Source organism: Lissotriton vulgaris, chromosome 5 (genome assembly GCF_964263255.1).
Source record: "Lissotriton vulgaris chromosome 5, aLisVul1.2, whole genome shotgun sequence".
Classification (NCBI taxonomy): Eukaryota; Metazoa; Chordata; class Amphibia; order Caudata; family Salamandridae; genus Lissotriton; species Lissotriton vulgaris.
Genome location: NC_141693.1, coordinates 1,604,582,228 through 1,604,596,467, shown reverse-complemented (window position 1 = coordinate 1,604,596,467; position 14,240 = coordinate 1,604,582,228). Strand labels below are relative to the sequence as shown.

The following is a 14,240-nucleotide window of genomic DNA, read 5'->3' as shown; positions in this document are numbered from 1 at the left end:
GTTCGGTGGGGTCCGCTGTGGGTTTTTTCAGAAGGGCGTGAGTTCGGCGTGTTTCCAGCTTTCCGGGAAGGTGGCAGAGTTGAAGGAGCAGTTGATGACGTCTCGGAGGTGTGGTGCTATGATGGAGTCTGCTTTGTTGAAGATGTGGTGAGGACATGGGTCTGTGGGGGATCCTGAGTGGATGGAGTTCATCAGGCGGATGGTGTCCTCAGTTGAGATTGGGTTCCAGTCGTTATGGGTGTTCAAGGGGGGAGAATGTTCATCATATGGTTGGGTGGGTTGGTCTCCGGGTTGGTTGTCGAAGCTGTTGTGGTTGTCTGCAATTTTGTTGTGGAAGAATGAGGCTAGGGAGTCGCAGAGGGCTTGAGAGGGGGTGATGTCGTTGGAGTTGGCTGAGGGATTGGTAAATTCCTTGACGATGTTGAAAAGTTCCTTGCTGTTGTGGGCGTTGTTGTCTAGTCGATCCTTGAATGCTGTTTTCTTGGCCTTTCGTATTAGTTGGTGGTGTATGCGGGTGGCGTTTTTGAAGGCGTCCTTGGTGCTGGTGGTTGGGTCTTTTTTCCAGGCCTTTTCAAGGGAGCGGCAGAGTTTCTTGGACTTCTTAAGATCATCGTTGAACCATGAGGCCTTCTTGCTGCCAGGTTTGCTTTGACGTTTTTTCAGTGGTGCTAAGGTGTCGGCGGTGTTGGATAACCATAGGGTGAAGTTGGCGGCGGCTTGGTCTGGGTTAGAAGAGTGGGCAGGGGTGTTTAGAAGGAGCGATGAGGAGATCTGGTCGCTGGTGATTTTGTTCCAGTTTCTTTGCAGAGTTGGTTGGAGGTGGTTGATGGGTTTCGGCTTGTTGTAGGTGAAGTGAACGCAGCTGTGGTCAGTCCAGAGGAGATCCGTAGTATGGCTGAAGGAGACATGTTTGCTGGAGGAGAAGATGGGGTCGAGTGTGTGGCCTGCGATGTGGGTGGGGGAAGTGACCAGTTGTTTAAGTCCGAGGTTGGCGAGGTTGTCCAAGAGGGTGGTGGTGTTGCGGTCGTTGTTCTTTTCAAGGTGAAAGTTGAGGTCTCCCAGAAGGATGTACTCTTTGGAGGGGAGCGCGTGTGGAGTGATGAAGTCCGTGATGTCTTCACTGAATTTTGCGCGGGGTCCTGGTGGTCTGTAGAGGAGGGTGCCTCTGAGTGTGGTCTTGGGGTCGATGTGAATCTGGAAGTGAAGGTGTTCGGAGTTGGCGAGGTTGGCGTCGGAGCTGGTTGAGATGCGGATAGATTTTTTATGGACGATAGCGATTCCTCCTCCTGTGTGGCCGGTACAGTCCTTGCGTGTGATCTTATAGTCTTCTGGGATGGCAATGGTGATGTCTGGGGCGGAGGAAGCGTTCATCCATGTTTCTGTTAGGAAGGCGACGTCTGGAGAGATGGTGTCTAGTAGATTCCATAGGTCAATGGCGTGCCTGTGGACCGATCGGGTGTTGAGAAGGATGCATTGTAGGTGGTTGGGGCCGGGAATCTGTGGTGTGGTCGTAGCGGAGATGTTGTCGGTGCCGATGAATTTGCAGGAGTAGCAAGAGAAAGGTCCATGGGTGTGTCCAGGAGCGGCTTGGACGCAGTTGGGGGCGTGACCGGGGTTAAGGGCTAGGAGGGTGGCGGCATCGTAGGTAATGCGGGAGGGCTGGGCAGCGCGAGGGGCAGGGGGTCTGGCGCTGGGCGCGGTCCAGGCGCAGACGGGCGTAGACGGGCTTACCTTTGGCGCACCTTCGGCGCGGGTTGGGCGCGGTCGCTGTGCGCGGGAACTACTGTCATATATGGAGAGTGGAGGGCGAGGGCGTCTCAGCTGGGAGGCGGGGCGGGCTCCAGAGGGCGACCACAACAATCAAAATGGAGGCGGAGGGGTCAGCAGAGCGGAGCGCTTGTGGAGAAACGCGCAATACCAGTCAAATAAGCAATAGCGCTTTAAAAATGCTAAACGAGTCAAGCGGCAAGCAGGGCAGAATGCAGGAAACAATTATGAGGCAGTGAATAAAGTGAATGAGGAGCAACGATACCACAAGTCACCAGCGAAGCAGGGGAGCGACCACTCAGCTCGAGAGCAAAGCGAGTCACAGCGCGTTCAGGTAACGGAGCGCTGTTTGTGCTTAGTGGGAGGGCGTCTCAGCTGGGAGGCGGGGCGGGCTCCAGAGGGCGACCACAACAATCAAAATGGAGGCGGAGGGGGTCAGCAGAGCGGAGCGCTTGTGGAGAAACGCGCAATACCAGTCAAATAAGCAATAGCGCTTTAAAAATGCTAAACGAGTCAAGCGGCAAGCAGGGCAGACTGCAGGAAACAATTATGAGGCAGTGAATAAAGTAAATGAGGAGCAACGATACCACACAGCGGAGCGCTTGTGGAGAAACGCGCAATACCAGTCAAATAAGCAATAGCGCTTTAAAAATGCTAAACGAGTCAAGCGGCAAGCAGGGCAGACTGCAGGAAACAATTATGAGGCAGTGAATAAAGTGAATGAGGAGCAACGATACCACAAGTTACCAGCGAAGCAGGGGAGCGACCACTCAGCTCGAGAGCAAAGCGAGTAAGCTGCAGGACAGATTTGATCGGTTTAATCCTTTACAATACACAGAGGTTTTAAACTTATTGCGTACGGTTCAGTCTGGATCTCCCATTGATCCTTGCCCACCTCCTGTTCTTAAAATCTGCCCGAGGTTATTGCTTCCACTCTCACACCTGTGTTCAACATGATCAGGGATATGGGTGAGTACCTCAGGAGTGGAAATCCGCCTCGATTCTCCCCCTTATAAAAAACAAAATTGGGATGCAAAGGATCCCAATAGTTACAGACCAATATCTCGTCTTCCATATCCAGCTAAGATATTAGAGAAGGCCATTAATCAACTACTTAATACGTTTTTGCAGAAGTCCCTTGCCCTAGACCCTACGCAATTTGGGTTTCGTGCAGGTCACAGCATGGAACTATCCCTTATCATCAAGGCCACGCAAGAGGTTAGAGCGGCGATGGACCAGGGAGGGGCTGCTGTGCTGATTCTGTTAGATCTGTCGGCAGCCTTCGACACGGTCCACCATGGAGTGTTGATGGACCGGTTGGCGGGGGCAGGGCTGGAAGGCCCGGCTTGAAGTCTCCTTAAGTCCTTTTTGACCGACAGAATTCAGACAGTTGACCTAGGGGTGGAGTGCCGCAGGGGTCCTCCCTGAGCCCCATGCTCTTTAATATTTATGTCAGCCCTCTGGCGGCCTTGATAAGATCTTTTGGCCTGCAACTGACATCGTACGCAGACGATACTCAAATTGTGTTATCATTACAACGAGGGTCTCAAGTGGATATGGCAGCGAGATGCCACAACTGTCTAAAGAACGTGGCGGAATGGATGGCCTCCAATTGTCTCAAATTAAACGCCGGGAAGACTGAGGTTATTATGCTCGGAAACAATCCTAACATGCGGACCCCTGACATGTGGCCGGAGGTTCTGGAAAGTCCCCCTATCCCTACTGGGAAGGCCAGAAATCTTGGGTGTGACTGTTGATCAAAATTTGGATTTCGGAGACCAGGTTAGCGGAGTAGTATCCTCTTGCTTTCATATCCTTAGGATATTAAAGAAAAGAAAATGTTTCCTTCCAGCCGAGGGATTCAGGACGGCTGTCACTGCCCTCATACTGTCACGTTTGGACTACTGTAATAGCCTGTACCTGAATTTGAGAAAGAAGCATGAATACAGATTACAGGTGGTTCAAAACGCGGCAGCAAGACTTTTGCTTGGAATCCCCAGATATGTTTCAGTACGTGAGGGGCTTAGGCAACTACACTGGCTGCCGGTATCAAGACGGGCTAAGTTCAAAGTTCTGTGCATAGTCTTTAAAGCGTTGAAGGGCATAGGACCAGAGTTTTTGAACAGTGGTATAAAATGGTATGTGCTGGGCAGAGCGCTTCGATCAGCCGAATGCAGATTGGTTGTGGTGCCACGAGTAAAAAAGATCAGAAGGGGAGGAAATAGCTTCTTCTTCTGTGCTACTAAAGCCTGGAACAACCTGCTGGGGTATCTTAGAAATACCTTAGAGCTACTTTCATTTCGAAAGGGGCTTAAGACCTGGTTATTTATGGAATAGTTCCTCCGTCTTGCTCCGGAGTCAGTGGACAGTGCCAGGCGCCTTCGAGCATAAGTGCGCTTTATAAGCTCATAAATAAATAAATTCCGGTAACTCATCTGGGACAGACAGCGAAACTGGGTGTCCCTCTCTTCGTTTCAGAGGCCGATTGATAGAGGGTGACTTGGGTCCCGAACATTGCACTTTATTACTTTGCGGTCGACCTGTGAGATGTTGGAGCGTTGCTTAAAATGCTACTAGGGTCCAGTTTGACCCTAAGCACTGGTCCCGACTTCTGCATATGGCGCTTAGGTGCTGGAGGTGGGCTTGTTGACGAGTGGGATTGGCTCCACTTTGTGCACCGGTTTTACCGCTGGTTGGGTTCCCGAGGCTAGGGAAGAATACTTTACAGCCAGAGGATTGGAGGGGTGGACTGCAGACCGTGTGAAGTCTATTGGGGACTGTTACTGACATTTCACACTCTGGAAGAGCTGGCGGCGGCTGCCCCATGGGCTCTCCATTTCTGACCTATGGCGCACTGGTTTCTGTGGTTTGGCGGTTGTATGGTACCCTGAACCCACTGTCCAGGAGTTACTGCAGACTTTGCTGACCTTTGACTGAGGAAGTCAAATGGTCTCCTGGCTGTATAAAATGGCACTGACCATGGGGGTAGATGACTTACCAGCTCTGAGAGATCACTGGGAGAACCTGCTTGGTAGGGCCTTTGTGGGGAAGGAATGGGACAAAATTATGGAGCACTCATATACTTACACCCCCCCCCCCCCCCACCCTTGAGGGGGCGGGGGTGTGTGTGTGTATGTGTGTGTGTGTGTGCGCGTGTGTGTGTGTGTGTGTGTGTGTGTGTGTGTGTGTGTGTGTGTGTGTGTGTTTTCCTACTGCTGTAATGTAGTGGTGTTTTTTCCGATTCAAAACCCAATAGCAGTTCAGTTGTTTTGTCTTTGCTATGATTATTATTATTGGCAGGGGTATTTTGATGCACACACATCAGAGGATGATCTTGCGCTCTACAAATAAATAATAATAATGTTCTATTTTCTAACCTGTAGCCTCTATGCCTTATGCTCACCTCATTAATTAACCCATGTTAATCGTCCTTGCCCTAATGCTAAGCCAATCACAGCTGCTAACACTAATGCTTGCAGTATGCGTATCCCATGCCTTACTCTATCCCAAGTGCAAGCCTAAACCCTAAATCTATCTCTGTCTGAACATAGCTCTAACCATAGCCGTAAACAGACTCTTATTGTTACTCACATCCTTACGTCTTACCTTGCTTTTAAACTAACCTTTTTTCTTTAACTAACTTGGATCATTTAATCTATAACTTACTCTTTCCCAATTAGGTTTGAAGTTATCTGAAGTTTTTATTTGTTCATAGCATTTGCTTTCACCTCTTTTGAGCTAAGGTAGACAAGGTATATGTTGGCCATGGCAGTGACCACCTGCTATAGAAGCCGACAGATTAACTATGTCGTGCTGAGTCGTTCAGACTAAGTCTGCGTCAGAAGCTCCTCTGTTGCTGTTGCAGGAGAATGAAGATTGCCTCACAGCCTTAAGGGAATCCTCAGGGCGTGAAAGGAGGTGAGGAATCTCAAAACCTCCGAATGACTCTGGAGCCTGAAGAGACGCAGTGGCGTGCTGAAAGCATGCTGTGTCCTAGTAGCTGGACTGAGGCCTCACTACAGTCCGGTGGCGTTGTGGGGTTGTAGGAGGTTTTTCAAACCTGAAAGTGTCTCAGAACCCAGTTTCACACCGGGTCTGATGGATTTACTCTTGTGAGAATGTCCCATAGGTTAATGGAGGGAAAACAAATCTGAATCAAAGGGTTGTCAAAACCGAATCCAGTACTTTGGAGTCTATGTGCGGAGAGCACTTCTAGTCCGAGTGATGATGGAGCCCATCGGGCTCCACAGGGAATTGAAGTGGTCTCTTTTGAGGGAGGGCACTGCAGTCTAATGGTGGCGGGGGTACTGTTACTGTAAATTCCCCAGTCCCATGCGATCTCATCACCCTCCTGCATCCTCTTTTTCACTCCATCTTTTCAATGTTCTCCAGGTCTGTATGTGGGTGCAGCTCCAGATCCCAAAAATTGAGGACGGGGATAACTTTGGTGTTGCTGTCCAGGTGAGTAGCCACTGTGTTCCGAAAGAGAATGAGAATTATTCTGACCTGGTATCCTCTTTTTTCACTTGAAGGAAGGATAGCCTGCTATCCAAGATCTAGGGCTCTGAGATGTGTGTGACAAAGCATTTTCTCTTCTGGCTGATGCGTGTTGCTTGTACCTCCTGTAATCTGTGTACTTTGGGAGATAGTTCTGCTGTTTTAGGCCAGAGCTTCCAAGATTATTTTTTTTTTCAATCCTGGGTGTCTACGGTTTGTGTGCCCAGATGGATGTCTCTGTATCTTAAGACCTCAAATTCTGAGATCAGCATGTTTCTGAGGGAACAGTTCTACCTTCTCATACAGAGATCTGCTTCATCCGAGAGTAGCTGTGCCACTTGAGGCCTGAAACTGCAATGTTTATATCTTGAGGGATTGTCATGCTGTTAAAGACCACAGGCTGTACATTCCCTTAATCTTGATGTCACTTGAGCCTGTGAGTATTGAGCAGCTTAAGGAATGGTCTTGCTGTCCAGTGTCTGAGCTTGTGACTTCCATTTCTGCTGGGGAAAGCTTTTCGATCCAAGGCCTAAGCCTGTAGGACGTGTTACCTGAGAGATAACACTAGTCTTCATAGGATCTGTAGATACTCATGCCCTCTAGTGTTGGGGGCAGACACTAGCACATAGTTTTTATTCAAATAAATCTATTGAATCATAAGGTATATAGTGGCTCCTCCCTTAGCTGGCAGTGTGCATTGGACTGAAACCATGCTAGATTGTTTTTTTCCACCATCAGGTTCAGATGTCTCTGGTTGGGGCTCGGAGTTCAATGTGTTATTCAGCAATGGTCTCAAACAGCTCAGTGCTGAATAAGTCCTCAAGAGGCAATAAGGTAAGTGAAAATGTATTTTAGTCTAATGAGTAGCCCACAACCAGGAACAGCTACAAAGCTCAAAAGTCCAGCAACAGGTGGCTCTTGCTGCCAAAACCTCAACCCATGTTCCAGAACATGGAACTGAATAACACACCGAATGTAAATAATGGGTAATGGTAACACCCAGCCAGAATATTCCTCAACTCAGATATCTGAAAAACCATTGTTGCCTTAGTTTTCATCCATCACCTTCCAGAGCCAGCTCCACATCAACTCCGTTCACTTAGGGCCTCTACCCTTATGCTTCTTGTCCTTGATGACATTCATAGTCTTTTTCAGCAGAAAATGTACACAGGGTGATGGAACAGAATCCCTTTCAGAACTGACTTCAGTGTCATGCGAAGTCCTCCTGGACTGACCATCTGCCTCCCCACCACAATAAAACAAAAATGTACACAGGGTGATGGAACAGAATCCCTTTCAGAACTGACTTCAGTGTCATGCGAAGTCCTCCTGGACTGACCATCTGCCTCCCCACCACAATAAAACAATGTCAGGCTCCCTGACATTCCATTCGAAGAAGACGCTTCAATATCAATGGGCACACCACAAGATGCAGTGGCAGGCTTCTGATGACACCCCTGACGTAGGAACAGCCTCCCCCTGCCAAGGAAGGCAAAAAGGCCAGGCATTTGGCCTTACGCTTCACAAAACATCACCTAGCCCAGAGACCATCTTCTCGTCCGGCTCCTACTCTGAGCCAGAATACCTCCAGGCCCCCAGCAGCTCCACACCTTCGGGACCCCAAATGAAGACCTCGGACCTGATCTTGAGTATGACTGAAGTTGAATCTCACACCGACGTCCAAACATGGCGACACAGCCAAAGGACTCCAGGCTAAAAAGACTGTCGAACCGACGCTTGCAGCCTCTACGCCAATGTTAAGCAAGGCTCTCGAGTCAAAGACCAAACCCGACCCGAAAGAGCATATGGCGTCGAAGCCCAAGGCCGTACCTGCTGCGCACCATGAGCTCGAGTCGACGCAAGGCCGCAAGCATGCTGGTGATCCACTGAAGCAAATCGGATCGAAGACGACGTCAATCTCTAAGAAGGTCGGTTCGTCTCCGGGGCTTCCTCCACCAATTAAATACGGACTGCCCCCGACAGCTCGACCCAAAACGTTCGAACCACAAAGGAGCGCCGACACCTCCAAGAAGGTATCGGGACCTTCCAAGTCTCAGTCCATTCCAGAGGGGGTAATGTTCCAAGCACCCTCGTATGACAATCAGTCGAAGCTCTTCATCGACTCGGATTCTGGCAGACTCACAATTCACAAACAGAAAATCGCACCAGAACATCCTTTGGAGTCATACAAAATCCCTCTCAAGAGGAAAAAGGATTCAGCCACCTCCCCTGTTCTCTTTGAGCATGTTGAGTCCTATACACAGCACGATGCCCATTCTCCCACACGCAGCGATGAGGATGTGGGAGATTATTACAGTCATATGGGATTTATTTATCATGTTGACACAGATCAAGGGGAACCTCAACACTAGACTGACACTGTTGACCCTGATGATCCACACACTACGCATGATACTCAGTCTTATAATGTCAAAACCTCGCCTACTGAGGACACAGCGGCGTTTAACGCTTTAATTGAGAGGGCGGCCATTAACCATGACGTTGAAATGCACGCTGAGCCAGTGGAGGAGGACTTTCAATTCAATACTTTCTCCACCTCAGAAAGATCAGTAAAGACATTGCCTATGCTAAAGGGTGTCCTCAAACATGCTACTGACATTTTCAAGGAGACCACAAGGGCAAGGGTTGTAAACCCAAGGATTGAAAGAAAATATAGGCCTGCGCCTGTGTACCCTACCTACATCAAGGGCCAGCTCCCATTGGACTCCCTAATAGTGGCTAATGCTCGCAAAAGAGCAAACTCTCAAACTAGTGGTGATGCTCCTCCTCCGGACAAAGAATCCAAAATCTTGGAAGCTTCTGGCAAACGAGTAGCAGTCAAGCGGCTAATATTTGGAGGATCTCAAATACACAGGCCCTATTAGCCAGATATGATAGGGCTCACTACGACACATTAGAACAGCTGATGCAACACCTGCCTGATGCTTATAAAGAGGGAGCAGAAATGCTAATACAGGAAGGAAAGTTAATTTCTAATGCATCCATCAAGTGTGCACTCGATGCAGCAGACACGGCAGCTAGGGCCATCAACACTAGTGTAATGCTGAGACGTCATGCTTGACTCCGCATCTCTGGTTTTAAGCTAGAGATCCAAACAACTTTGCTCAATCAGCCAGTTAACCCTGACTTCCTTTTTGATCCTGATGTAGACACGACCCTTGAAAAGATTAAGAAAGACACTGAGACAGCAAAATCCATGGTGGCTCTGCAGTCACAGCAGTTATGGGGCAGTTCCTTTTGTCGCTCCGGTAACAAGGGGGCTTCTAGAGGACAAGCATTGCAGCAAGCCCAATACAACAAAGCACGCAGACCACCTATAACAAAAATAACAGGGGTGGATATCGTGGGAACAGCACCAAAGGCAGAGGACGTGGAAATAACAATGCCAGATCCTCCGCCACCAATAAACAGTGACGCCTTGTCACTGCCCCCAGACCACATAACACCGGTCGGGGGAAGACTCCAACAGTTCCTGCCAGTCTGGGAAGGCATTACCACGGACAGGTGGGTGAGACAACTTATCCAATACGGCTATTGTCTGGAACTAACCTCCACTCCTCCCAACATACCCCCAAGGCACCGTCCTATGTCCGCAGAGCACATGCACTTATTGCAGCAAGAAGTACTCTCCATGTTGCAAAAAGGGGCAATAGAACTCGTGCCTTTAGAACAGCATGGTACAGGGGTGTACTCTCTGTACTTCTTAATCCCAAAAAAGGACGGTTCCCTGCGGCCCATTCTAGACCTCAGACCCCTGAACCAGTACATCTTGTCAGAACATTTTCACATGTTAACTTTACAGCAAGTCCTACCATTGCTCAGTCAGGGAGACTTCCTGGCAACCCAGACCTGAAGGATGCATATTTCCACATTCCCATTCACCCAGGTTACAGGAAGTATCTCAGGTTCACCGTCAACAACCAGCATTACCAGTTCAAGGTCCTGCCTTTCGGGGTCACTACTGCCCCCAGGGTGTTCACCAAGTGCTTAGCGACTGTGGCTGCGCACCTTCGAAGACAACACATCCATGTCTATCCTTACCTGGACGACTGGCTTGTCCAAGCAAAGTCAGCCCAGCAATGTGCCAGCCACATGTCCCGCACAATTCACCGCCTACACAGCCTAGGATTTACACTAAATGACCCAAAGTCACACCTTCAGCCCGCTCATGTACAACAGTACCTAGGGGCAGTAATAAACACTCTGACAGCAACAGCGCAGCCAAAGTCAACAGCATGCAATTGCTAATTCGGAAATTCAGGCCCCAACACTCGCTCCCAGCGCAGGTATTCATGCAGCTGATCGGTTTGATGGCCTCCTGTATCTTCATAGTCCCGCACGCGAGGCTTCACATGCGTCCGCTTCAAGAGTGCTTAGCACGACAGTGGGACCAGGCTCATGGGCATCTGAAAGACCTAGTGTTGGTGACCGGTCGTGCATACAACTCTCTGCATTGGTGGAACACACAAAACCTTTGCAGGGGACGACCGTTCCAAGAGCCTGTCCCACAAATCGTGCTGACAACAGACACATCTCTTCAGGGCTGGGGAGCGCATGTTCTCCATTATACCGTGCAGGGACTACGGACGATGCAGCAGCAAAAGATGCATATCAATCTGTTGGAGCTGATGGCAATCTTCATGGCGATGAAGGCATTCAATTTGCACCTGTGCAACAAAGTCGTGCTGATCCGGACGGACAACATGACTGCCATGTATTACATCCAGAAGCAGGGAGGCACACACTCTCCGCAACTGTCTCATCTAGCCCAGAGCATGTGGAAGTGGGCTATCCAGAGGAACATCTTCCTCATGGCGGGACTTCTCCCAGGCAAAGACAACCAGATGGCGGACCTGCTCAGCAGGCACAGCCATCAGATGCACGAGTGGGAGATACACCCCTCGGTGCTCCAACCATATTTCCCAAAGAACAACCCAAAATGCCAGTACTGGATACCACTAAATAATTTTATAGTGACCTATATGAATTAAACATAACGGTCCATTTTTTGATTTACGTCACTAGTTTTATTCATTTATTTTTAGCACTAGTGGAACAAAGGGTTATTTTCATAAGCAAACACCACAATTGTTATGTGCATGTACAAATATACAATAAAACATTACAACTAGATCAAAATGTAAAGAGAAATTTACAAAATTTACAACACATCCACACTTTCACTCTGGCCAAAACCTTTCATTCATCAACAATCATACCACAAAGCAGAAATACTTAGGGCCTAATGTCAAAAAATATAAATTCTATATACATATATGCAGTTTCACATCCTAAGAATGATAATAAATGTGATGAGTACACTTTCAGGGGTATTAATCCTGTTTAATGAACACTATTTTTAGTATAATTCAAATTTGACAGAAGGACCCATAAACAGGTCGACGCGTTTCGAACTCCCAAATGCGGAGTTCTCCTCAGGACCAACAATCTACAAAAACACAAACAAATACTCATTAGGTTCAAAAACCAATTCTCTAGCTACCAGTAACACCTCCTGTAAATAGCCTCTAGCCATACCTTATTATTAGAAACACAGCAGTCCTCGAGCAGATGGTATTAAGACGATGGACAATTCTGAGTAGAGAGGACATGACAAACATTTTAGATTTGACCACCCTCAGCCTTGTTTATCACATTTAGTCTCTATTATACATACATGCCAAACACCACATACATGGGGACTTACCTATTTGAAGATTGATAGCAACTTATCTGTGAAAAAGAAAATATGAGGTGTTGTAACCTTTCCTTAGACCCAACAGGTTTCAAATGAAAACGACAAGGATGAGAGGCACCATAATTCGTAGCTTACCACGTGTTTAATACATTAATTTGGTGAAATTGCTCGCCGCGTTTGCTTATCACCGGCGTCCTAAAAATAAGATTCAGTAGTTGCGAGTTAGATCAAGTGTCCCTCCAGGTTTACGGATACATACATAGCGGCGTGGTTGCGTGAATCCCTTACCATTGGCAACGTTTTTTTCTTCTTGAACGAGCGCGGTTTATCGCTGGCGTCCTGTAAGAAAATGAGGTGTCCGCGGGTTAGAAAACGGGGGTAGTCACCGAGTTTCGGGCGCATAAATGGCGGAGTGTGTTATCCGTGGGTTAGTTCAATAGTTAAAGAATACACACTGGATTTAGAGCGCATAGATGCCGAAGAGATTTAGGTAGTCCCTTACCGTTGGTAGCGTATTTTCTCCTCCATAAACAAAACGTCCGGGGACCTCGTTGGAACTGCAAAGTAAGACAAGCAATCTAATTGGGCACGCCGGGAGGCACATGATCTCCATCTCCGTGTTGCAGCGCGGACTTTAAAGCAACAGTGTAACTGTAAGCGGCGTTAGGAAAACTTTATTGACCAACAACCTCTATTCACAAGTCCAATTTTGGCGAAAGGCATACGTCATGATGGGTGTTTTTAAAAAAAAAATTATGTTTTCAAGATCCATTAAACATTCATGTGATGTGTCTATTACTGGGGAACTCGAACTTAACTACGATTGTAGTTAATGCTGGGCTCATCAAAACAACGCTCTAGGTGGTTTAATTGGCGGGCGTCTGTATAATAAGGTTAATCACTATAATGTTAGATCCGCATGACAAAATATAAGGAAAGTTGTCTCATGTAGTTTCATATATTTGTCAGGACATCTAACATTATAGTGACTCTGGGACATCCGTTCAGTGCCTGGCCAGGCATGGTGAAAACTGGGGCGATATTGACTTTAGACATCAAGTGACATCGAGTCCCCTCGTAACCATACTATACTTTTCCTGCCTTTATGCTAACTGTCTAACCATATTATACAGATGCCCGCCAATTAAACAACCTAGAGCGTTGTTTTGATGAGCCCAGCATTAACTACAATCGTAGTTATGTTCGAGTTCCCCAGTAATAGACACATCACATGAATGTTTAATGGATCTTGAAAACATATAATTTTTTTTTAAAAACACCCATCATGACGTATGCCTTTCGCCAAAATTGGACCTGTGAATAGAGGTTGTTGGTCAATAAAGTTTTCCTAACGCCGCTTATAGTTACACTGTTGCTTTAAAGTCCGCACTGCAACACGGAGATGGAGATCATGTGACGCCCGGCGTGCCCATTAAGATTGCTTGTCTTACTTTGCAGTTCCAACGAGGTCCCCGGACGTTTTGTTTACGGAGGAGAAAATATGCTACAGACGGTAAGGAACTACCTAAATCTCTCCGGCATCTATGCGCTCTAAATCCAGTGTGTATTCTTTAACTATTGAACTAACCCGCGGATAACACACTCCGCCATTTATGCGCGTGAAACTCTAGGACTACCCCTGTTTTCTAACCCGCGGACACCTCATTTTCTTACAGGACGCCAGCGATAAACTGCACTCGTTCAAGAAGAAAAAAACTTTGCCAAAGGTAAGGGATTCACGCAACCACGCCGCTATGTATGTATCCTTAAACCTGGAGAGACACTTGATCTAACTCGCAACTTCTGAATCTTATTTTCAGGACGCCGGTGATAAGCAAACGTGGCGAGCAATTTCACCAAATTAATGTATTAAACACGTGGTAAGCTACGAATTATGGTGCCTCTCATCCTTGTCGTTTTCATTTGAAACATGTTGGGTCTAAGGAAAGGTTACAACACCTCATATTTTCTTTTTCCCAGATAAGTTGCTATCAATCTTCAAATAGGTAAGTCCCCATGTATGTGGTGTTTGGCATGTATGTATAATAGAGACTAAATGTGATAAACAAGGCTGAGGGTGGTCAAATCTAAAATGTTTGTCATGTCCTCTCTACTCAGAACTGTCCATCGTCTTAATACCATCTGCTCGAGGACTGCTGTGTTTCTAATAATAAGGTATGGCTAGAGGCTATTTACAGGAGGTGTTACTGGTAGCTAGAGAATTGGTTTTTGAACCTAATGAGTATTTGGTTGTGTT

General features: G+C 47.5%; 1 protein-coding gene across 1 annotated transcript in view; it reads left to right on the top strand.

Moving 5' to 3' along the window:
- PSME1 (proteasome activator subunit 1) overlaps positions 1 to 14,240 on the top strand; it is a 185,505-nt gene that overhangs the window by 134,962 nt on the left and 36,303 nt on the right. The window contains exon 7 of the mRNA XM_086923750.1: positions 6,160 to 6,228. Coding sequence (XP_086779876.1) covers positions 6,160 to 6,228 — 69 coding nt within the window. The remainder of the gene's footprint in view (positions 1 to 6,159; positions 6,229 to 14,240) is intronic.